The 25,464-nt window shown below is 37.9% G+C and overlaps 2 protein-coding genes across 4 annotated transcripts in view; one reads left to right on the forward strand and one right to left on the reverse strand.

Moving 5' to 3' along the window:
* Positions 1-577: 577 nt before the first annotated feature.
* On the forward strand, positions 578-11,248 carry LOC106064165 (polyadenylate-binding protein 1-like). The gene is made up of 12 exons (XM_056037628.1): positions 578-933; positions 2,506-2,626; positions 3,764-3,963; positions 4,078-4,127; positions 4,830-4,971; positions 5,109-5,183; positions 5,659-5,781; positions 6,285-6,419; positions 7,227-7,301; positions 7,490-7,809; positions 8,531-8,786; positions 10,424-11,248. Exons 1-12 carry the CDS (start codon positions 832-834, stop codon positions 10,586-10,588), a joined length of 1,764 nt encoding a protein of 587 aa, XP_055893603.1. The 5' UTR covers positions 578-831; the 3' UTR covers positions 10,589-11,248.
* Positions 11,249-14,837: 3,589 nt separating this feature from the next.
* LOC106059000 (cholecystokinin receptor type A-like) overlaps positions 14,838-25,464 on the reverse strand; it is a 209,728-nt gene continuing 199,101 nt past the window's right edge. For all 3 annotated transcript variants that reach the window (XM_056037632.1, XM_056037633.1, XM_056037631.1), the window contains one exon: positions 14,838-16,687. In XM_056037632.1, coding sequence (XP_055893607.1) covers positions 16,140-16,687 — 548 coding nt within the window. In that variant the 3' untranslated portion in view covers positions 14,838-16,139. The remainder of the gene's footprint in view (positions 16,688-25,464) is intronic.

The following is a 25,464-nucleotide window of genomic DNA, read 5'->3' on the forward strand; positions in this document are numbered from 1 at the left end:
ATCCACATAAGGAGGTGGGACGGCCAGTTTTTCTTGAGCCTCTTGCGACACAAAGGGTGACTTTCGGTATTCGATTGTTCTTCATCCGGCGAACATGACCAAGCCAGTGCAGGCGTCGCGGTTTGAGGTTTGTGTTCAGTGTGTGAATATTTATCTCATGACCAATAGCTTGACCTGTCCTTGAAGATAAGTGTAAAAAAAAAGAGTCAATACTGTTACCATAACTGCACACTAACAAGGTTAATGAATATAAAAAAATATTGTCGATCACTCTACGAAGTGTTTGGAAAGATGAAAAATACGTGTCGACCTATTTATCAGAAAAAGAAAAAGAGATAGGTGTAGATCAAAAGTAATCGAAAATATGGATACTTTCAAACACAAACAGGAAAAAAAAAAGATCTTTGAAAAGAAAAAGGATTATGTAGATCTAATTCAAAGGAGCATTACTATTTTCTTTTGCATTAATCCTACTGCTGGGAGAGTTGCATACGGGAATATCCGTAAAATGTAGAGCAGCCAGCACACGAATAACCCAGAATGGAAATGACGCCAAAAGAAAAAAAAATTCCTTAGTTATACATTCGTCACGTAGGGAAAAATGACGTCAGACTTGAATTTATTGACAAAACATTGCTGAAAGAGGGACAACGCTCAAAAATATCTTTGTGGAGAATTTTACATTGAACAAAAATATATAAAAATAAACAACATACAATTAATCTTTAGAAGCATCAAAGTGAGATAAAGTTCTTGCCTTTTTCTTTGCTGGAATGAAAAGACAACAACCTTAGCTCCAGTGAAACCGTTGGCCTCTTCACAGAGGACGTTATGACATCTACGACGTCGACGACTCAAGACTTAGCGGCCATGTTGGCCAACATGTCTGCTGCTTCGCTATTTGTTGGGGAATTGCTGCCACATGTCAATGAGGTTGGTGAAAATGTATCATATCTAGGCTATATGTACGAAAACAGCCTTATCATACGATGCAAAGCATAAGATTAGATCTTGTTAGACGTCTAAATGTAGAAATCTAGACTAGATTTTAGAATCTAGAATTTTCTAGAGAATCTAAGACATTATCTAGAAAATAGATCTATCTTAACTATCTAGAGAGTAGAGTCTAGATCTAGTCCATATCTACACATACTCACATAGAGTTACTAGATCTAGATTTAGACCAATCTAGTCCTAGAATTGTATTCTAAATATTTCAAAATATAGGGCCACATCAAATAAGATCCTACAAACTCTAGATCTAGAATCTAGTAGAATCTAGATTAGATCTATATTTTAGATAATAACTACTAAATTAAACTGTCAAGTGTCACTATAGATCTAGACTTGATCTAGATGTAGATCTAGATCTCAATTAAAATAAATATACTTGACCAGATCTAGTATACATACATCTAGATTCATGATTTAGAGATCTAGATATATCTAAATCTACATTCTTAGCTATTCTACTCTAGTGTACTCATTTCTGAAAGAAAACTGAAAGAAAAACATAAAAAGTAAATTAGGGCCAGATCTAGATATAGAATAGATCTACACTAGTTCTAGATCTACACAGTGGTGTAGCTAGGGTGAGGGAAGTGGGACGGTCCAAATTTGTAAATCCCCCCGGGCCCCCGCTTGAGGGGGACCCCCAAATGAGTGTCCGAAATTTCTTTTTAAATTAAATATTATGGCATTATCTCATGTCGTAATGTCGAATGTCAAAATGCAGGGGTTCTAGATGTAGATCCTTCTAATTAGATCTATCTTGATCTAGAAGCCTACATCTCAATACTAGACATCAAGAGATCGACGAGTAGATACAAGTTATCTTGTTTGAGTATTTGCATTGTAGCTTGAAAGAGTGGGCTTTTCAATCGGCACTACTGGATCTAGAATCTAAATAGAAAGCGTTGTATTGCCATTGGTTTCTTGTCACTAAACTAGATCTAGATAGTGGATATATGCATTATAGGTCTTAATATACGTTTAAATCTGAGTTCTTCATTTGATTAGTCTTGACTAAGTTTATTGTGCTTATAATCTGATGTGTAGATCTTCCAGTCGTGACATTTGAACACATTGACGCTCTCGATTACATAAACAAATAAAGATCTTGGTGACAAAACATTGCCATAATTGCATCAAGAATTAAATATAGATCTAGATTAGATTTAAAGTCAAATGAAATATGAACATTAGTGCATTATCTACAAAGTAGTCTATGGAGACAAAAAGAATAGATCTAGATCTTAAGTCTTTAATGTTCAGAGTCGGTCACAGGGGTCGTCATGTAGATCTTGTTAGAACATGGGCCTTTGAGATTTAGTAGAGAATGGACTTCTTTATCTTTATTAAAATCATAGATGAGTGCATAAACAAATCGTTTCCGTCCGTTACCTATTAACGACGTTAACGCCGAATCTTTTAAATACTATTTTTTAAATCGTTTTAACAAAATTTATGAATTTAAGCCTTTTGTTTTATTGTGTGTCTGTCAAGGTAATACTGTATAAGAAGTTTGCGCCAATGGGAACTGTGACGTCCGTGAAGCTGTGCCGTGACTGGGTGACGGGAAAATCTCTGTGTTATGCTTATGTGAATTTCGAGAATCCAGCCGAAGGTAATCTTGTACAGAAGTAATAATTGACAATATATTGTCTATATCAGCGCCAGACTGGTGCCCCCTTCGAGTCCAGCTCTTTGTCCGCAAGGGCGTGATTACATGTCGTGTTGTATCTCCAGACAGCTAGATTGTTGTAGATGAATTATTTTCTAGATACAAGACTGAAAGATTACGGGCATGACATGACCTAAATTGTGCCGATGTGCCAAAACTCAAAAAACTCAAACTCAAACCCAAGACTTCAAATAAAACTTTAAAACTTCTCTAGAAAATGAAAAAGAACTGACTGACAAACATATTGTAATTAACTTAAGCGAGGCAAACTCAACGAGGCACATATATCTTTATTTACACGACATCACAAGTTCATAAAACATCATCTTTCTTAGGCACAGTCTTTTCACTTCGGCTCTCAACCTGGGCGGAAGTCGTTCTCCTCTCTTCCTAATGTTGACATCCTTTTTAGTCTAGTTTATCACAGTGCGCACCTTCTAGCTTAGATGTCGGTGCGCATGGCGGAGTTATAACAATATGTAGGTCTGAACTAGCACGTAGATGTAGGTCTGAACTAGCACGTAGATGTAGGTCTGAACTAGCATGTAGATGTAGGTCTGAACTAGCACGTAGATGTAGGTCTGAACTAGCAAGTAGATGTAGGTCTGAACTAGCACGTAGATGTAGGTCTGAACTAGCACGTAGATGTAGGTCTGAACTAGCACGTAGATGTAGGTCTGAACTAGCACGTAGATGTAGGTCTGAACTAGCACGTAGATGTAGGTCTGAACTAGCATGTAGATGTAGGTCTGAACTAGCACGTAGATGTAGGTCTGAACTAGCACGTAGATGTAGCTCTATGTAGAGACACAATTAAAAAAAAATGTCGAACAACTGAAATACAACATTCAAAACTAGAATCAACACACGTTGTTATGTCTCTCTTCTCCGAATAACATTTCATCAGCCCGTATTTAATTAATTACTCATTAATATTGCTTAAAGATTGCACAATAAACCCTCGGCCAATACACACACACACACACACACCCCATAACAGAAGCATAGGAGAAATAAAAACACATCGTTTGTGAGACCAACACACTTCCTAAGTTAGTGTTTTAATTCTTTCCAACGCAGCCGAGAAGGCCTACCGTTCTTTGAATTACGAGCTACTGGAAGGGCAGCCAATGAGAATCATGAAGTCTACCCGAAACCCTTGGCTTCAGAAAGGTGGAGACTGCAGTTGCTATCACCATCACTGCTGCAACAACACCAAAGGCTTTGTTGACGCTAAGACAATTGTGGAGGCTATTGAAACCTACGGCTTTTCTTTCAAGGTAGATATATTGATAACTTTTTCGTACTAGACATTGTGACCAAAAGATAGGACTTAAAACAACAACAATCGACATTAGCTTTATTTTAACTTCTAAATTATTTACATTCCACAGAACATTGGTCTTCAGGACACGGGTGAAACCAAGGCGCCAACTGGCTATAAGTAAGTTGCATTGATTTATTGGTGGACATTGAATTAGTCAGTTTAGAAAGCAAAGAAGTCATAGATATAGAAGACTTGGATAGCCTGGTTTGGTGGTATATACTTCGGTCCCAAGTCTAAAGCTCTACCACTGCAGGAGACTAGGACCAGCCTGTAATAATCTTCATTTCATAGGAAAATCCTAGAGACTTATCCAACATATAATTCAATAAAAGTATAAGGACACTAGTAGAAAGATATCGTTTAAAAGAAATTCTTTTATTTTGTGGGTGTGGAGGCAACACGTGATAGACAGAAGGCTGATTTTGAGTCAAAGCGAACTGAGCGAGTAGCCTTTAATGCCAACTCCGAATGATGATCCCTTGGCTAAAATCAAATGATAAGAACTTGTCATTTTGTTCCTGACAGACCTAAGATCTACATTATGTCTTCAAGTTTGATCATTCTTACATCCCCCATTGTTCGCTGTAGACAAATAGTTTATGAAAATTGAGATCTTGTTCCAACGAATAGTTCCGACATAGATTTCTAGTGGAGGGTTAGGGAAATATAACAATCGGCATCTCAATTTCAAGGGAATTAAATAGCTTATTGACATTCTTTGTTTGGGTTAAATCCCTTGTTTGTCATCTCAACTCTGTTACACCACGATACTTCACTCCTAGTTAAAATTTTAAGATGCAAACTGTTTGACCTCTTCAGATATTCAAGTGAGTTTTTGAAACGCATGAACAATGCCACCAATCGCTTCACGAATGTGTTCATCAAAAACTTTAAAGATCTTCTGGACGACTTCAAACTTTGGAAGTTGTGTAAACAGTTTGGCGAGGTGACGAGTGCAAAGGTCAGGGAGTATTTTAAAAATGTTGCGATTGAATGAAAAAAAACAACGTTAAATTGTTTTTCACACATTTTGTTTTCTAATTAGAAGTAAATTAATGTCATACGCTTGTTAATATTAATGCTTTGTATGTTTCTTAGGTAATGCTTGATGAGTATGGAATTTCTAAGGGATTTGGTTTTGCATGTTTTACTGACTCAGATGCGGCCCAGCGGGTAGGTACACTTTCTTAATGTATATACATAATGTTGTTTAACTTTCCATGCTTCTACCTCAGTGGCACATCTTTCAAGCCGGGTCCAATGGCCTTTGGGGGGGGGGGGGGGGAGTCTGGGAGAATGCTTCCATGCTGCCTTTAGGCGCTCAGCAAATATAACTTGGCACAAGAGAGGTTTTTGAGCTCAAGCCATCTTGATAAGCTTGTCAATCAGCCCATGTAAATGTAAACATATTTAATAAAGTAATTCTGTAAAATAGTGTGAAATGATTTGAGACAACACCACAATTACATTAAAAATATCTGAAAAATAATTTGGAATATAATTTATATCTACTCTGAACATGTCGTGAGCAATATCCATTGCTATCTCTGATAGTTTCCTGCCTGGGAAATGTTGAATGAAAAATATTTATTTTATTGGTTTAAGGTTGTCCGTCAACTCAACATTTAGAATTATTTCATTGATCTAGGCGGTGAATAAATTGAATGGTCTGGTGTTAGACGGACGTACACTGTACGCAGGGCCAGCGATGACAAGGACACAGAGACAGAGGGACTTTAACTACAGATACGATAATGATGATTATAAAAATGTAAGTTATAGATCGTAAGAGCATCATCTCATCTCTAATGAACCATTTCTTTCGGACCACACACAGCTGTGAATGCAGTTGTAGATTTTAAGTGTCCAGATATTTCATTTATTACAAGAAGAAAATAAATAAACCAGATTTGGCGCTTCAAGTATTTCGTCTTCTTAGATCGTTTGGCTTTTATTTTTCTTCTTTTACGAACCAAGTTTAAATCGGGTCTACTATGTGGCATAGTAATTGAATGATAAAGCGCTTGGCTTCCGAACCCTGGGTAATAGCAGTCTTCACCGGAATGAAGAATCCTGCTATTTCGAACTTTGTGATTATAAGGGTGCCTACTTTGACACACGTTGGCGAAATGAAGGCATTCGGTCTTTGTGCTGGCCATATGATACCCCTGTTAACCAACGGCCATATAAACAAATGAGCTTTACATTAATTATTATTTGATCGCATTTTTTGGCATAACCAGAACATATAAAGTATTTTTGTTCTTTGAACAGGATTGGCGTCACAATACCAACAATGCCACTTTCTCCTGCTCGCCTCGTATTTGTATACGGAACCTTCGAGACATTGTAGACGATATAAGACTGAGGAAAGAGTTTGAACGGTTTGGTCCAGTATTACATGCTGAGGTAAGTGAAGCTAATATATAATAAAATTATTGGAAATTTTATCAATTGTAGATGTTTAAACCGATCTATCTGAACCATTACTCACCTTTCACTGAATAGTGCAATTAGAAAATTATAGTTGTTTTTTTTTTTAAGTGTGGCAGGTTTTGGCAAAGAGTTTTTAAAATCATTCTATTCACACCTCAGTCGTGCTTAAAAATCCAAGTTTTTGTTAATTGTATTTGAAAAGTTAATTAGTGAACTTTTATATTTTAATGGTCAATCATCAACAATCTCCTTATCAGTGTGGCCCTGAGAAACTTGCAAAAGACCTGGTCAGAAACCCTGCTGTTGTGCGTAATCTAGTAATCTACGTATGTCACCAAACAGGTCAAAAGCTTGTCTTTCCAGACCTGTCGTGACAAATCAGCAAGTTTGGGACAGTCGAAAGGAAAGAATGTTTCCTATTCCTCCTCGAGTCGAAGATAATTTGAATCATACCAAATTATTGGCAATGAGACACTGGTCCCGTCCTGTACTGTGCTGTAAGAGCTTTTTCAGCCCTTGGCTGCCTTCTCCAAGGGGAGGTCCCGTCATGGCACCTCTTATGCTCCCTGACATTGTGGGCTTTTTGGGACTTGTCCCAGCACTCAAACCTCTTTTCTCCCCATTTCTACAGTTTTGCTCGTTGCCAGAGTATGATGGAAACTCGGATTGCTTGGTAGGTGGTGTTAGCCTTCACTAGTAAGCCAGTTAGTCTTAAACGGTGTTACCTGTCAATGAAATGTATGAATAAACGTTTATCAATGTTTATGTAAACTTTTACAGCTTTTAAAGACTTATGACGGAAGATCAAAGGGAATTGGTTATGTTACTTACAAAGAACAGACAGACGCTACGAAAGTATGTATAGAGGTTCTTGTTTTTTTTGTTTGTTTTTTGTCATCAAAACGAATTCCTAAATTTAAAAACAAGAAGCCAATATAAATTAAATAAAGAAGGCACATTATTGATAAGACTAGATGTTTCTGTTGTTAAGCGTTATGAAGTTAACTGTGATTTTATCTACATATATTGTCTACAAAATCCAGGCTCTGAATTCGATGCATGGAAAGGTCATCTACGGGACTCGCATCAGCGTGACATACTCCCACAACTACCCCAACATTTCCAGCAACAACGTGGCAGACAACGCGCTGACCTCGGGCAACAGTAGTTTGGGTGGAACAGGTGGTAGCAGCACCGCCAATCCCGTCACCACTACGAACACCAGCAACGACGGTGACAATGCCACCAAGAATTTACTTCAGCTTAAAGACTTGGTCAGCACCTTGGCCAACAAGGGACATCCGGTAAACATCAATGACATCAGTAACTTCAATGGCGGAAACAGTGTAAATCGGAACTCAAGGTGGGTAGGTTAAAACACATTTTATTGTAGACCTAATGTTATTTACAACTTTAAATATAAACATTTTAGGTAAGGAATTTAACTGGTAGTATTTAGGAGTCGATAGGGCGTGGTGACTGAGAGATAAAGCGCTAGGCTTCCTAACCTAACCTAGGGGTATCAAGTACACATCCTGGTGAAGACTGGTATCTTAATCATCGTGATTCTTAGGACGCCCCCGAATCATCCAACTCTAATAGGCACCCGACATATTTTAGGGCAGTTGTTTTGGCTACTTGACGTAATCTACCCACCCTTTGTAATATCCTTGTAATATGGGAAGCGTGGTTGAGAGGCTAAGTACGCTTGAATTGGGCTTGGCTACCTATGAAGAGGGCTCGAGGTTCGACACCCGACTAGAGCAGAGTTGTGTTTACTGAGCGCCTAAAGGCAGCATGGAAACCTTCTCCCAGATACCCCCCTCCCCCCCCCCCCCCACTGGTCCACAACTGAGATTGGACCATAACGCTCTGAGCATGCTCTAAGCATGAAAGTAACGCTATATGAAAGCTATATTTTTTTTAATGTTGGTATTGTACCTTTTAGACTAGTTTGTCGAACTGATACCAAAGTTTCTGTTTAGTAAAATATTTCATTTCTCAGTGCTAGTAGGAAAGTAAATGATGAAACGCTAACGCCTTGACACAAATGGATCTAGTGACGAACACATTTCTTTCTTCAGTAATAACATTGACAACATCAACACGAGTAACAACGCCATCTTGGCAATGTCCGCCCGTAAAGCAGTGGACCAAGCAGAGGGAACTGAGAACGGCGACGTCGCTAACGGCACCGAGCAGAAAAGGAGTGAACAGGACGCCAGCGACGATACGACGGGCACGACGGCAACGCTTTCTGTGAAGAACCTGGATGAGTCGATCACTGACGAGAAGCTGGAAAGTCTATTTAGTGTCTATGGAAATGTCTTGTCCGCTAAGGTAAGGAAGCCTTTGGAAAGTCTATTTAGTGTCTATGGAAATGTCTTGTCCGCTAAGGTAAGGAAGCCTTTGGAAAGTCTATTTAGTGTCTATGGAAATGTCTTGTCCGCTAAGGTAAGGAAGCCTTTGGAAAGTCTGATTTAGTGTCTATGGAAATGTCTTGTCCACTAAGGTAAGGAAGCCTTTGGAAAGTCTGATTTAGTGTCTATGGAAATGTCTTGTCCGCTAAGGTAAGGAAGCCTTTGGAAAGTCTGATTTAATGTATACTGGGATAGCTTATCAGTTGAGGTAAAGACGACTTTTATTGGAAAGTCTGTTTAGTGTATATTGGGATAAATTATGTTGAGGGGGCGTGGTGGCTGAGGAGGTAAAGGCTTTGCTTCCGAACCTGGGGTCCTGGGTTTGAATCTTGGTGAAGAATGGAATTTTGAACATCAATATTTTTAGGGCACCCTTGAGTCCATCCAATTCTAATGGTACCTGACTTTAGTTGGGGAAAGTAAAGGCGGTTGATCGTTTAGCTTGGCCTCTTGACACCCTTCTTGTTAACAGATGGCCAAAGAAACATGAAATTAACATCAACTGCGAGGTCTGAAAGGGAAACTTTTTTTTTTACTACCAGTTGAGGTAAAGACTTTGATTGGAAAGTCTGTTTCAATATATATGTGAACAACTTGCTTGTAAACTGTTTTTAAAATGCTCAACATGTTTCGGATGTGCCTTCAGATTTTAAGATAATTTCTTCGGACCCAAACCTCTTGCTGGACGTCGGGGGATTGCAGCGAGAGGTTTTGAACCTGAGACCATCAAGACGGCCGAACGACAGCTCAGAGCGTACACCAGACAACTAGGCTACTTGTCGAGGTCAAGAGCCATTGAAAAAGAGTCTATCTAGTTTATATGGAACTTGTCGAGGTCAAGAGCCATTGAAAAAGAGTCTATCTAGTTTATATGGAACTTGTCGAGGTCAAGAGCCATTGAAAAAGAGTCTATCTAGTTTATATGGAACTTGTCGAGGTCAAGAGCCATTGAAAAAGAGTCTATCTAGTTTATATGGAACTTGTCGAGGTCAAGAGCCATTGAAAAAGAGTCTATCTAGTTTATATGGAACTTGTCGAGGTCAAGAGCCATTGAAAAAGAGTCTATCTAGTTTATATGGAACTTGTCGAGGTCAAGAGCCATTGAAAAAGAGTCTATCTAGTTTATATGGAACTTGTCGAGGTCAAGAGCCATTGAAAAAGAGTCTATCTAGTTTATATGGAACTTGTCGAGGTCAAGAGCCATTGAAAAAGAGTCTATCTAGTTTATATGGAACTTGTCGAGGTCAAGAGCCATTGAAAAAGAGTCTATCTAGTTTATATGGAACTTGTCGAGGTCAAGAGCCATTGAAAAAGAGTCTATCTAGTTTATATGGAACTTGTCGAGGTCAAGAGCCATTGAAAAAGAGTCTATCTAGTTTATATGGAACTTGTCGACCCACGCCGCTATTTATAACTTCTAACAGATTTCCCGCGGCCTCCTGATTTACCAGGAAGTCTTGAAAATCTCCTGAAATTGCAAAATATACGAAAAGTCCTGGAAATCTCCGGAAATTATTAAATCTTTTGAAAACATAGCATGGCTTAATCTGTTTTCAGGTAATATCCAACGAGTTTGGAACCTCCAAAGGCTTTGGGTTTGTGATTATGTCGGATGCACAAGACGCTGTAAGGGCCATCAAGAACTTGGACGGTAGGATCGTAGTCAACAGGCCCGTATATGTGGCTCCAACAGCCCAAGCCAGGGCTCTGACTAAAGCGTAATGCAGTCGCAAAGAAATCGAATTGTAACCTTGGGGCGAAATGGATAACACGTGGAGCACCTTATGGCGCCACAAACTAGAAAGCGCCAAAGATGCTCTAATTTTATTTACTTGGCTCTGCCTGTCTATAATAATTTAGGTCTTTGAAAAATCCTTGAGCTATCCATCACGTCATTCCTTGTGTTGTCCCAGACATCAAGTGAGAACAAAACAAGAGAACGTAACCAAGGGAATGAACCTGGCTCAGTTGTTGATTCTTCCTAGTTTTGACTTGTGAAAGTATACATTTACCCAGAGAACTCTTCATTCTTTTAGTTCTCTTTCTATGCATCGTTTTCCCATTTCCCATGTTCATCCATCCCGTTTTGTTACTTGATTTCAATGACTATATTCTCTATAACTGACAAGTGTCCGTAAGACGTTAGTACTGTGTAGTCGGGGAAGACATTTTGTTTCTAATGTAAACTGTGGGGGGGGGGGGGGGAGCTGTAAAACACGGCAGCTCTTGTTATGTGCTTTGTCCATTTGTTATGCATCCTAAAGTCAACTAGTTGTAGTGTCCGTTTTTTTAAAGAGCCTATTTTGTGGTTATGGACATATCCTACACGAGAGTCAATTGTATTTGTAACAATAAAGGCGTTGATTACATTTTCCTACTGAAGTCTGCGTTGTCTATTCATTTGTATTCAAAGTCTGAAGACTATAAAGTGTTGCTTAGATTTCTACATATCAACCTTAGTAATAGTCTTGTATAGAAATATACCATCCGAAGGACGGAGCACACATTTGAAGAAATCTTAGTTCTTTTAAACATACCAAAGAAAACAAACTATGTGATATAACTATTACAATAGAAAAAAACAATAGTGTGCTGTTCCTATATAACCATAGCTGTGTATCTAATGTTTAGTCCATTTTATTTGTGTAAAATAAAAATCAAACAAATACCACCATATAGCTGTAATATTTTTTTAGTAGGGAAGGGATTCGTTTATATAGCGTCCTTTAAATTGTATGTATTGAACATTTATCGTGAAAATGTCCACTATTTGTTTTAAAGATATTTCAAAAGTTGAAAATAACTTAGTTTATTTTCTTATCGTTCGAGTTCCTTCATGGTCACGATATAGAAGTATACACATTCACTTGCAATGAGATGATAATGTACATTTTGAATATTCTTCCTCCAGAGACTATACTCTCTCTGCCACTGCCTAGATTAAGACAGTTTAAGAAGAAACAAATGTTTGACAAATCGTCTATTATTATAAGAGAATACACAATGCCTAGTCTAAGGGTAAGCTTAAATGATGTGCCCTCGGTAGAGATTTAAAAATAGACTCGGGCAACATTTCACCCTCACTGGCACCAGAGCCTGGAGGCCTTAAGCGAAGTGAATAGGGTGCCCAAATGAAATAGGAAAAACAATTAAGACCGAAAAATTTGCACTAAATTATAACGTCCTGTATCTGTATAAGTTCAATGAATGAAGCGCCAATAGCACTAATGTACTACAGGAACGATTAATGATCATCAGACTAGAAATAACATTTCGACATTTCACCAAAACCTAGAAACAATGGTCTTCTGACATATGTATTCAAATAAGTCGATCTTTAAATTCACGAATAATTAATGAATTACAGTAGAGACTTAGAGCTAAGCTAGTAGACATAGAGCCATTGAGTTCTGCTATGCTTGAGATTCGATTCATATTTCGCATTTTTGTCTCCAAAAAAATTATTCGAGTGCTTGGAGGCCTTAGAAGGATGGCCAATATGCCTATGTTTAAGGCCGGCCTTACTGGCATAGAGAAAAGCAGCTGGCAGCAGTTAGCAGTGTAGATGTAGCAAAATATGCAGAAATGTAGACGGGCGTCTTAAAGTACTTAACCAGGATGTCTTGGACTTAGTTCACTAAAGACCCAGGCAGACATATCCTTAGTTCACTAAAAGACCAAGGCAGACATTTACTTAGTTCACTAAAAGACCCAGGCAGAAATTTCATTAATCCACTAAAAGACCCAGGCAGACATTTCATTAATTCACTAAAGACACAGGCAAACATTTCCTTAGTTCACTAAAAGACCCAGGCAGACATTTCCTTAGTTCACTAAAAGACCCAGGCAGACATTTCCTTAGTTCACTAAAAGACCCAGGCTGACATTTCCTTAGTTCACTAAAAGACCCAGGCAGACATTTCCTTAGTTCACTAAAAGACCCAGGCAGACATTTCCTTAGTTCACTAAAAGACCCAGGCAGACATTTCCTTAGTTCACTAAAAGACCCAGGCAGACATTGAACTATTTGTGTTTCATTCTTTGTACATCTTTCTTTCCCCCTCTCTTAGTCCCAATTCTGAAAAAAAAAAAAATAAAACAAGAAAAACCACTCGATTTATTTTAAATTTAAAAGCTTTAAAAATACCCAAGGTTAATTCCCTTTTGTCATACTACCGTAAACATCAAAATTACAGTACTACAGGACACACACTATGAAGTTATGAACTGTTACATTTTGGTGTGCACCTTGAAATTGGGGAATGTGCATGTGGCATTCTTGTATCGGAGCAGATGATGAACCGTATTTTGTCCACTATTGTAAACGCTATTTCACAAAACACTAAACAGATGACCTCTGGAAAGATGATTGTATTGTTAAATGTTCAAGCTAGTCTAATACATTGATTGCTTGTTACGAATTATCACATGCAGAAAACGCACATGGCAATATCTATGCATTATTGAAATCTTGATTGTTGGAATCTTTTGCGAGGCAGCTTATAAATCATTCAATATAGTAATGGCAATGTATTTTACGTGATTACGCAAACTAAGTTTTGACCTACATATTTGGCAATATTTGATGCCAACAAAGCCGTTGTCCGTTGAAAGTTAGTTCCAGTTGTTTTTTTTTTCGTCATTTGCAAGAGCTCATCTTGAATCTTAAATACATATCTCGTTTTGTAAAATGTTTCTTCAGAACGACGGGGGATGGGAACGAGCAGGACTTGAACCCTCGACCACGCGCAAACCGCACGACCAGGCAGCCATCCATCTCGTTTACTTAAGGGAGGATGGTTTGCGAAATATCTAAGCACAACATTTAGAGTCTATTTTCTACCTGGCATTGCAGAAAGCAGCTAGAGGCAGGTGGTCTTTTAAAAGAAATAAAAATTATTGTGTGCAGCAAATAATACATATAATGTAGATTCTGATTTCAACTGAAAGGTACATGTCAAAACCTTAAATTGTCATGAAAAAAAAGCAATTATCATTGTGTTCAATTTTTTAGGACATTTTATTTTTATCAAAAAAAATTAATTTTTGTGGTAAAGATAAAAAAAAACATAGGTGCTATTTCAGATAATGGCCAGTTGTAGTCTAAAGGCATATCAGCATATCCTATAGATGCCTTATGTATTAGATAAGTGAAGATTTTACTTAATGCTAGAGAGAAATATAACACAGCCTAGGAAATATTTTGAAATCGAAGAGTTGGATTTAGAAAGTAAAACCATATTTACATCTAAAATAAAATTCATTTGTAATTCGTACCCTCACGTAACCTTATTGTGGTCATAATTAGTTTATAACGCAAGAGGCAATCATGGCTAGTTTTCAATTTGATAGGCATTCCTGGTTAGCCTATAACTTGACAGGCCATTATGGCTAGCCTACAAGCTAACATGCAATCATGGCTAGCCTACAACTTGAGAGGCAATCATGGCTAGCCTACAACTTGGCATGCATTCATTGTTAGCCTACAACTTGAGAGGTAATCTTGGCTAGCCTACAACTTGGCATGCATTCATTGTTAGCCTACAACTTGAGAGGCAATCATGGCTAGCCTACAACTTGAGAGGTAATCATGGCTAGCCTACAACTTGGCATGCATTCATTGTTAGCCTACAACTTGAGAGGCAATCATGGCTAGCATACAACTTGAGAGACAATCATGCTAGCCTACAACTTGAGAGGTAATCTTGGCTAGCCTACAACTTGGCATGCATTCATTGTTAGCCTACAACTTGAGAGGCAATCATGGCTAGCCTACAACTTGAGAGGTAATCTTGGCTAGCCTACAACTTGGCATGCATTCATTGTTAGCCTACAACTTGAGAGGCAATCATGGCTAGCCTACAACTTGAGAGGCAATCATGGCTAGCATACAACTTGAGAGGCAATCATGGCTAGCATACAACTTGAGAGGCAATCATGGCTAGCCTACAACTTGAGAGGTAATCTTGGCTAGCCTACAACTTGGCATGCATTCATTGTTAGCCTACAACTTGAGAGGTAATCTTGGCTAGCCTACAACTTGGTATGCATTCATTGTTAGCCTACAACTTGAGAGGCAATCATGGCTAGCATACAACTTGAGAGGCAATCATGGCTAGCCTACAACTTGAGAGGCAATCATGGCTAGTCTACAAATTGAGAGGTATTTATGGCTAGCCTACATTGAAGATGACGTTTATTACATCTAAATACATAAACTAGTGCCGTAATGTACTGGCGTGTACGGGCATTAAGTATTGAGATCATTATTTGACCTAGTTTCTCTCTACCATCTTAAGTTTCTCCTTCAACCCGAGATCCGGTTATTTATTTTGTCAACCAATGATTTCGTGTGCCAGTTTCTCATCTTGTTTTTTTTTCCCAATACAATGCACCAGATGACGTTTGAAGATGTCTGCTGGTCTGCTGCCTCATTTGACCAGGACATACTTTAGGAGTTCGCTTTTTTAAAACATGTTTCAGCTACACATCAATGTAGTGGACATTTCGTCCATATCGTGTTTTAGGTGATGCCTCTGTAGGTTTTCCATCCAAACGCTTTAAAAAATTGTTATTTTTTAATTCCATGCTACAGGAAAATAGAAGCGCAAAGGAAACTTAGTTTTAGTGAAACATATAAACATGACGTGACAGACTTACGTAAATGTTTGATATTATGTTTTAGCCATATCTCAACGTACACTTGTTTAGTATTTTGAACAGCTTTTTTTGTTTGTTTTAATTGCTGTTGTTACATAGATTCAATAAGTGAATAAGTGAAATATTTACTTATTCTCTCTGGACAATAAAATAGTTTGATATTTAATAGTTTAACAAAATATTATCCTCAATATTATATATATATTATTTTTGCTTTCATGGCATGCTCTATGACAACAACAACAACAATAATAAAGAAACTTCAAACTGAAATTCACCAAGACAATGGATATCATTAAAGACCAGTTCATACCAGTTTAATCATGAATTATTATAGTAATGTTTTCATAAACTAATTAATAATGTTGGACATTAATTTGAAACATTAAGTTACTAAAATATGAAATCGAAACTTGTGTTATGTATACAAATATAATAATATAACATCCTGAAAATCTAACGATAAGATTAAGACAATCATTTAATCATTTGAAAAGACATCCTAAACAGTGGCTCTTTAAGAAGCAAGAACATAGTTAGTTTTCTTGAAACAATGTTAGTATATGTGTATATTGTTTCAGAACTTTGAGCAGATTATGCGATACAGTTTAGATTAACGATGTCGCTTCCAGGTTACTTTGCTATGTTTGGACATGGTAGACTTATTCACTTGGGCGATGCTACCATTATGTTGCGATGCCTCGCTGTAAAAGGCGTTTCCCTTCTGCCGGCCCCTGGAGCAGCAGTTGAAGGCGTCGACGAAACTCTGGCGGAACCGCCTGTTCATGAAGCAGTAGGTGATGGGGTGTATACAGGACGACAGATACGAGAGGGACAGAATGACCGTTTTGGTCAGCGGGGATATGGTGTTTCGGGCACTGTTGTAGTCCAGGGTGGCCCATGAGTTGCACAGGTAGAGTGGAGTCCAACAGAGGAAGTACTCCAGAACCACCACGAAGAGCATCTTCACCACTCTCTTCTTGTTGGCCAGCACTCGGCAGTTGTAAGCTGGACTCAGCACCTGGACCTGGTTCTTGCTATTGTAAGATTCGCTGGATACACTTCTGGCAATGTGCCTATTTGGTATCAGGGGCGACTGATGAATGGGGGTAGTGAAGCCGTTCTGCTTCTCTTTGCCCTCGTATCTCTGGGTATCTGACTCTGAAGAAAAAAATGGAAAAATATAATCACTTATATAGAAAATGTCTACAGTTACACATTTTATGATGTTAAATATGTTTTTACGAGTAACACGCCATGAATCAATTGTTAAAAATTCGTTAACAAGTATATGATATGAAAACTTCATTGTGGAAGATATTCTTTTCATTATAAGTTGAATAATTAAATAGAAAATACAAAAAAGGTTTATCTAAGGAGAAGAACTCCACATTTACAACTATACATCGCTCAATAGTGTAGACGTTATTTCTCTTTGCCGATATCAAACAAAATAATTAATAACCAATTATCAATTGATTAATTTTATTGATTGACTCATGTTTTGTCTTCGCCAAAAAATAATTTAACTTGATCTGAGAATGGGTGTGGGAGAAACTTTTTACCAAAACAGTCCGAAAGACAGAGTGTGTTAATAGAAGCTTTGTAAAAATACTGCAACTTTATAATATAAGTATACACAAACACACACACACACAAACAAGTCATGATCAATAAATGGATGGATAGAAAGTTAAAAAGAACAATTTTTTATTTCAATTCAGTCGTTCAATAGTTTACTGCTAGCCATAACGTAGTGATTTATGTAAGACTTTCCACTACGTAGTGATTTATGTAAGCCTTTCCACTACGTAGTGATTTATGTAAGTCTTTCCACTACGTAGTGATTTATGTAAGCCTTTCCACTACGTAGTGATTTATGTAAGACTTTCCACTACGTAGTGATTTATGTAAGCCTTTCCACTACGTAGTGATTTATGTAAGTCTTTCCACTACGTAGTGATTTATGTAAGTCTTTCCACTACGTAGTGATTTATGTAAGTCTTTCCACTACGTAGTGATTTATGTACGCCTTTCCACTACGTAGTGATTTATGTAAGTCTTTCCACTACGTAGTGATTTATGTACGCCTTTCCACTACGTAGTGGTTTATGTAAGTCTTTCCACTACGTAGTGATTTATGTAAGTCTTTCCACTACGTAGTGATTTATGTAAGTCTTTCCACTACGTAGTGATTTATGTAAGTCTTTCCACTACGTAGTGATTTATGTAAGTCTTTCCACTACGTAGTGATTTATGTAAGTCTTTCCACTACATAGTGATTTATGTAAGTCTTTCCACTACGTAGTGATTTATGTAAGTCTTTCCACTACGTAGTGATTTATGTAAGCCTTTCCACTAAGTAGTGATTTATGTAAGTCTTTCCACTACGTAGTGATTTATGTAAGTCTTTCCACTACGTAGTGGTTTATGTAAGTCTTTCCACTACGTAGTGGTTTATGTAAGTCTTTCCACTACGTAGTGGTTTATGTAAGTCTTTCCACTACGTAGTGGTTTATGTAAGTCTTTCCACTACGTAGTGGTTTATGTAAGTCTTTCCACTACGTAGTGATTTATGTAAGTCTTTCCACTACGTATCTAAACGATTTTGAATCCGAATACAATAAAAAGAAAATTTCTTGCGCATCTGATATCTCTGTTAAGTGACACACTAAGATCAGCAGGGGACTGTTATTAACTTTTTATGGGAAATGAATTTGTGGATCCAATCAGTGATACAAGTATTGTGTGCCCTGAGACACGTGTCAGTGATACAAGTATTGTGTGTCCTGAGACACGTGTCAGTGATACAAGTATTGTGTGCCCTGAGACACATGTCAGTGATACAAGTATTGTGTGCCCTGAGACACGTGTCAGTGATACAAGTATTGTGTGCCCTGAGACACATGTCAGTGATACAAGTATTGTGTGCCCTGAGACACGTGTCAGTGATACAAGTATTGTGTGCCCTGAGACACGTGTCAGTGATAGAAGTATTGTTTGCCCTGAGACACGTGTCAGTGATACAAGTATTGTTTGCCCTGAGACACGTGTCAGTGATACAAGTATTGTTTGCCCTGAGACATATGTCAGTGATACAAGTATTGTGTGCCCTGAGACATATGTCAATGATAGAAGTATTGTTTGCCCTGAGACACGTGTCAGTGATAGAAGTATTGTTTGCCCTGAGACATATGTCAGTGATACAAGTATTGTGTGCCCTGAGACATATGTCAGTGATAGAAGTATTGTTTGCCCTGAGACACGTGTCAGTGATACAAGTATTGTGTGCCCTGAGACATATGTCAGTGATACAAGTATTGTGTGCTCTGAGACACATGTCAGTGATACAAGTATTGTGTGCCCTGAGACACATGTCAATGATATAAGTATTGTGTGCCCTGAGACATATGTCAGTGATACAAGTATTGTGTGCCCTGAGACACGTGTCAGTGATACAAGTATTGTGTGCTCTGAGACACATGTCAGTGATACAAGTATTGTGTGCCCTGAGACACGTGTCAGTGATACAAGTATTGTGTGCCCTGAGACACATGTCAGTGATACAAGTATTGTGTGCCTTGAGACACATGTCAGTGATACAAGTATTGTGTGCCCTGAGACACATGTCAGTGATACAAGTATTGTGTGTCCTGAGACACATGTCAGTGATACAAGTATTGTGTGCCCTGAGACACATGTCAGTGATACAAGTATTGTGTGCCCTGAGACACATGTCAGTGATACAAGTATTGTGTGCCCTGAGACACATGTCAGTGATACAAGTATTGTGTGCCCTGAGACACGTGTCAGTGATACAAGTATTGTGTGCCTTGAGACACATGTCAGTGATACAAGTATTGTGTGCCCTGAGACACATGTCAGTGATACAAGTATTGTGTGCCCTGAGACACGTGATGCTCACGTACAAATAAACATTTGATTTAGTGTCTCCTTACAACAGTGTTTCTCAAAATGTGTTCCGCGAGGTCTGAATGGGTGTTTGACGAATTACTGAAATAATTAACTAGCAGGCCACCACGTGAATTCATCTCTAATAAGCAAAGTATTCCGTTAAATACTCAGAGATTACAAAGTGTTCCGTTAAATACTCAGAGATTACAAAGCGTTCCGTTAAATACTCAGTGATTACAAAGTGTTCCGTTAAATACTCAGAGATAACAAAGTGTTCCCTTAAATACTCAGAGATTACAAAGTGTTCCGTTAAATACTCAGAGATTACAAAGTGTTCCGTTAAATACTCAGAGATTACAAAGTGTTCCATTAAATACTCAGAGATTACAAAGTGTTCCGTTAAATACTCAGAGATTACAAAGTGTTCCATTAGGGAAAAGTTTGGGAATCCCTGTTTTACAAGGTAAACCCAATACAAGAAATGTTGCACTTGTACCCACTTTGAACATGATTCAATGAGATCATCGTGTCAAGTTAGAGCTAGACGATGGAACTACAAACAGGAACTGAAGATTTTGGTACATAGGTAACAGACTGGAAAAGGATGTGTCAACGTCGCTGTTATTTGTGGAGAACGTTCCCAGTCCTATGCGCACTGCTACATATAAGTATAATACTTTCCGGACTATTAGGTTTGAAGAGGTCTCGCAGAGGACCCAGCTATGTTTAAAATCATCTTTTCACATGTACCAAATGCTCGGACTTTATCGTGCGTAGGTTTTAATAAGCTCTAAACATAGACTGCATGTTTTCTTCTACAACTTGTACCTACATATTAGAGAGTCGGGGACATTGGCCGTTTGACAAGGTCTTGAAAATTCGTCTCTTAAAAAGTGACGGTTTATTGATTGTTAAATAAAGACTGGAACTTTTGAAATAATGTTATTGAAAGTGTGATATCATTGAGATAAGATGCAATTGAGATATGTCATCCAGATATGTTGTCAATGAGATATGATATCATCATGTTATGTTGTCATTGAGATATGATGTCATCATGTTATGTTGTCATTGAGGTATGACGTCATCCAAATATGTTGTCACTGAGATATGATGTCATTGAAATATTTGTTTGCATCTGTGTAAGAAGAAATAAAGTCTTAAAACGTCTGGTTTCGTAATTTAGATATTGACAAACATTCCATTTTTTAAGCTTCAAAAACTGTTCTACTAATATTAATCTTTGGCATTAAATCTCATTATTATTGTTCGCCTTCTTGAGTTACGAAGTAACTATGGATCACCTCATAAAAATGAGATGAATGCCTGGCCATTAGCTATGATAGGAACGATGTCCCCCGCACAGCTGCCTCCCCCCCCCCTCTCCACCGTCAGTGAAAATCGTGTGAAAAGCTTTCTTATGTTAGCAAAGAGTTGACAAGCCTCGGTTGATTCAGTGCACAGAATATAGAACAGATCATATAAAAAAAAAGTTTAGACCTTGTGGTAATGGTCTAGATGATCATCTGTTTCTATGTGGGGCTAAAAGGGTTAACAGGTTTGCGTGAACAAAAGACCAAGAGATAATTACACATAAAGTAAAGTATCTATACTGTTTAAAAGTTTCAGTAATATTTTACAAAACTATATAAGCTTGCTTACTGTTCATAAAAAAGAGATCGAAATGTATATAAAAATGTGAAAACTTAAGTCCACTTTAACTTCAGGACAAGACTAACAAAGCCCGTCTCCCATAATTACATTACATCAAAATTAAATGACAAGGGAATTTTTTGTTTTGTTTTGTTTCCTCTAAAAGTGAAAGTGTTGTTTTTTTTTTAACAGCATCCATTAAAATACACTGAAAAAAATGGTTTAAAAACTCCATTTAATGTTATTGTGACATCCTCACATTGGCCTTGAAGTGTTTGCTTGTGCTAAACATTAATTCTTTTTGTTTTTATTTTGACATTGTTGTTTTAATACTGAATCTCAAACTGCGTCTCAGGCATCATCTCTCTTACCGTGATAAGTGAATCTTGTTTCTTTATGACCAGGGTAAAGTGAGTCAAGGAAACATTTAAAAAATGTGCTTTTCGGATCAAGGCGCCATACGCCATCAAACTAACACATGGACAGCATTGCATGATCATTCTAATACATGAATATTGACAATAACATATCGATACTGTTTATGTTCTCAACTCTGGCGTTATATGAAACAAGTATTAGTTGACATACAAACAGATGGACATAGTCAGAATATAGACATTTTATGGATATTTAGACATTGTTGAAATATAATAATAAATGTATCATCTTTGAAGTCGCATACGTGACTCATAATCACGGGAGTCCTAAACACGAGAGTCCCTGCATCAAAAAGTACATTCGAGACACACACACACACACAGCTTGTTTTATTAGAACGATGCAGACAATTGGAATGAAAGAAACACGACAGCAACCAAAAGTACACTTTCTAATAGAGCTACACAGTTCAGGAAATACAAAGCAACTGAAACAAAAAAGGATGCTAGTTAGTTTGACTCCCAGTGGAGCAGAGGGCCGCAACAGTGCTTCTCCATCGGACAATGTTCTGGATAACACCATAAAGTCCTGTCCATCCTGCCTCCTCTGCTTCTTGGTCTACAGATCTCTTCTGTTTGCTTCAGTTCTCTGATGTTAGAGTCTAGTTATCTCTTCTATTTGTAGTAACAATTGGACATTTTCATAAACGTCAAAAAACGTGCAAAGAGCGCTCGCTATTTATGGTGTATCTGGTACCCACCAGAAAGAAGGTGTGTCAATAAGAGGATGTTGTTGTTTTGTTGTTTAAGGCAGTGGATCATTTTGTGCATTCATTTAGCACTGCAGAATCATTGGTTAAGCTCAATACACAAAATGAATTCAATAGTAATGAAGCATTAGACATTTACTCTATGATTTATTTATGATTTAAAATCAGAGAATGGAATGGATTGTCTTAATCAGCCATATAAAACCAACGACTTATCAGAGTTTAAGTCATTGATTAACATGCTTGACTAGATTGACACATGAAATGCGTAAGACGTAATTATCATTTTTTTTTTTAAGAAACGTCTGTAATATATATAAGGATATAACCTATTTTAAAACACTTAGGCAACTAACTAACTAGCGTATATAACAGAGATTTGAAAAGACAATGAAATTGTAAGCTTGTTAAAAATGAGAGGCTCATTTCTTTTTGATGAAGTTGGCAACAGTGAAGTTCAATTTAGCGACCTTGACATTGTTGAGTTTGTCGTCAAAATCTTCAACACATCTGCTTTTTATTTCCATGTGTGTCAGGAAGTTATTTATAGAAAAAGAACCCTCGATGATTTTTATTTGATAGTTACTTAATGAAAATCAAATTCGTGAGAGACTTGTGTACTGACTGAACTTGGTCGATCAGCTGAAACTCAACCTTTTTTTTTTTCGTTTTTGTTTTTTTTTTACTCTTAAAAGTGAAAACTCTCGGAACAAGCTGATGTGGCAAATGTAGAGTTTACTAGAGAGAAGAATCCGAAGAAAAGCGGAAGTGATGATGGCCACAGTGTAGGACGCGAACTAAAACCCTATCTATCATATTTCAAAAACTGACTTCACGGACTCTCTATTTTCTGTAATGCCATTGCCTACGTTGACTATAATTCGGACATTGAGTATAACTTTGTATTTTGACTTTGAGAATTGATTTGATTCATTCGAACTACGAATAAAACAATTATGATAAAAACGAAGTGACTTTACAAACTAAAGAATGAAAAAAATCTACTATTTTACCAACAGGAACACTACTCTCTTTTTTCTGAAGGACTAGGATCTTAAAATAACTACATTTCGCTTCAGTAAGTCGCTATTATTTTATTTCGCACCAATTTGAGTAGTGCATTGAGTAGTGCATTGAGTAGCGCATTGAGTAGTGCATTAAGTAGTGCATTGAGTAGTGCATTGAGTAGTGCATTGAGTAGTGCATTGAGTAGTCCATTGAGTAGTGCATTGAGTAGTGCATTGAGTAGTGCATTGAGTAGTGCACTGAGTAGTGCATTGAGTAGTGCATTGAGTAGTGCATTGAGTAGTGCATTGAGTAGTGCATTGAGTAGTGCATTGAGTAGTGCATTGAGTAGCGCATTAAGTAGTGCATTGAGTAGCGCATTGAGTAGTGCATTGAGTAGTGCATTGAGTAGCGCATTGAGTAGTGCATTAAGTAGTGCATTGAGTAGTGCATTGAGTAGTGCATTAAGTAGTGCATTGAGTAGCGCATTAAGTAGTGCATTGAGTAGCGCATTGAGTAGTGCATTGAGAAGTGCATTGAGTAGTGCATTGAGTAGTGCATTAAGAAGTGCATTGAGTAGTGCATTGAGTAGTGCATTGAGTAGCGCATTGAGTAGCGCATTGAGTAGTGCATTAAGTAGTGCATTGAGTAGTGCATTAAGAAGTGCATTAAGTAGCGCATTGAGTAGTGCATTGAGTAGCGCATTGAGTAGTGCATTAAGTAGTGCGTTGAGTAGTGCATTAAGTAGTGCATTGAGTAGTGCATTGAGTAGTGCATTGAGTATTGCATTGAGTAGTGCATTGAGTAGTGCATTGAGTAGTGCATTGAGTAGCGCATTAAGTAGTGCATTGAGTAGCGCATTGAGTAGTGCATTGAGTAGTGCATTGAGTAGTGCATTGAGTAGTGCATTGAGTAGTGCATTAAGAAGTGCATTGAGTAGCGCATTGAGTAGTGCATTGAGTAGTGCATTGAGTAGCGCATTGAGTAGTGCATTGAGTAGCGCATTGAGTAGTGCATTGAGTAGCACATTGAGTAGTGCATTGAGTAGCGCATTGAGTAGTGCATTGAGTAGCGCATTGAGTAGCGCATTGAGAAGCGCATTGAGTAGTGCATTGAGTAGTGCATTGAGTAGCGCATTGAGTAGCGCATAGAGTAGTGCATTGAGTAGTGCATTGAGTAGTGCATTGAGTAGTGCATTAAGTAGTGCATTGAGTAGTGCATTAAGTATTGCATTGAGTAGTGCATTGAGTAGTGCATTGAGAAGTGCATTGAGTAGTGCATTAAGAAGTGCATTGAGTAGTGCATTGAGTAGTGCATTGAGTAGCGCATTGAGTAGCGCATTAAGTAGCGCATTGAGTAGTGCATTAAGAAGTGCATTGAGTAGCGCATTGAGTAGTGCATTAAGTAGCGCATTGAGTAGCGCATTAAGTAGTGCATCGAGTAGTGCATCGAGTAGTGCATTAAGTAGTGCATTGAGTAGTGCATTGAGTATTGCATTGAGTAGTGCATTGAGTAGTGCATTGAGTAGTGCATTGAGTAGCGCATTGAGTAGCGCATTGAGTAGCGCATTAAGTAGCGCATTAAGTAGCGCATTGAGTATTGCATTGAGTAGTGCATTGAGTAGTGCATTGAGTAGTGCATTGAGTAGTGCATTGAGTAGTGCATTGAAAAGTGCATTGAGTAGTGCATTGAGTAGTGCATTGAGTAGTGCATTGAGTAGTGCATTGAGTAGCGCATTGAGTAGCGCATTGAAAAGTGCATTGAGTAGTGCATTGAGTAGTGCATTGAGTAGTGCATTGAGTAGTGCATTGAGTAGCGCATTGAGTAGTGCATTGAGTAGCGCATTGAGTAGCGCATTGAGTAGTGCATTGAGTAGCGCATTGAGTAGCGCATTGAGAAGTGCATTGAGTAGTGCATTGAGTAGCGCATTGAGTAGTGCATTTAGTAGTGCATTGAGTAGCGCATTGAGTAGTGCATTGAGTAGCGCATTGAGTAGCGCATTGAGTAGTGCATTTAGTAGTGCATTGAGTAGCGCATTGAGTAGTGCATTTAGTAGTGCATTGAGTAGCGCATTGAGTATTGCATTGAGTAGTGCATTGAGTAGCGCATTGAGTAGTGCATTGAGTAGCGCATTGAGTAGCGTATTTAGTAGCGCATCGAGTAGCGCATTGAGTAGTGCATTTAATAGTGCATTTAGTAGTGCATTAAGAAGTGCATT

The sequence above is a fragment of the Biomphalaria glabrata genome, chromosome 8, assembly GCF_947242115.1.
Source record: "Biomphalaria glabrata chromosome 8, xgBioGlab47.1, whole genome shotgun sequence".
Lineage (NCBI taxonomy): Eukaryota > Metazoa > Mollusca > Gastropoda > Planorbidae > Biomphalaria > Biomphalaria glabrata.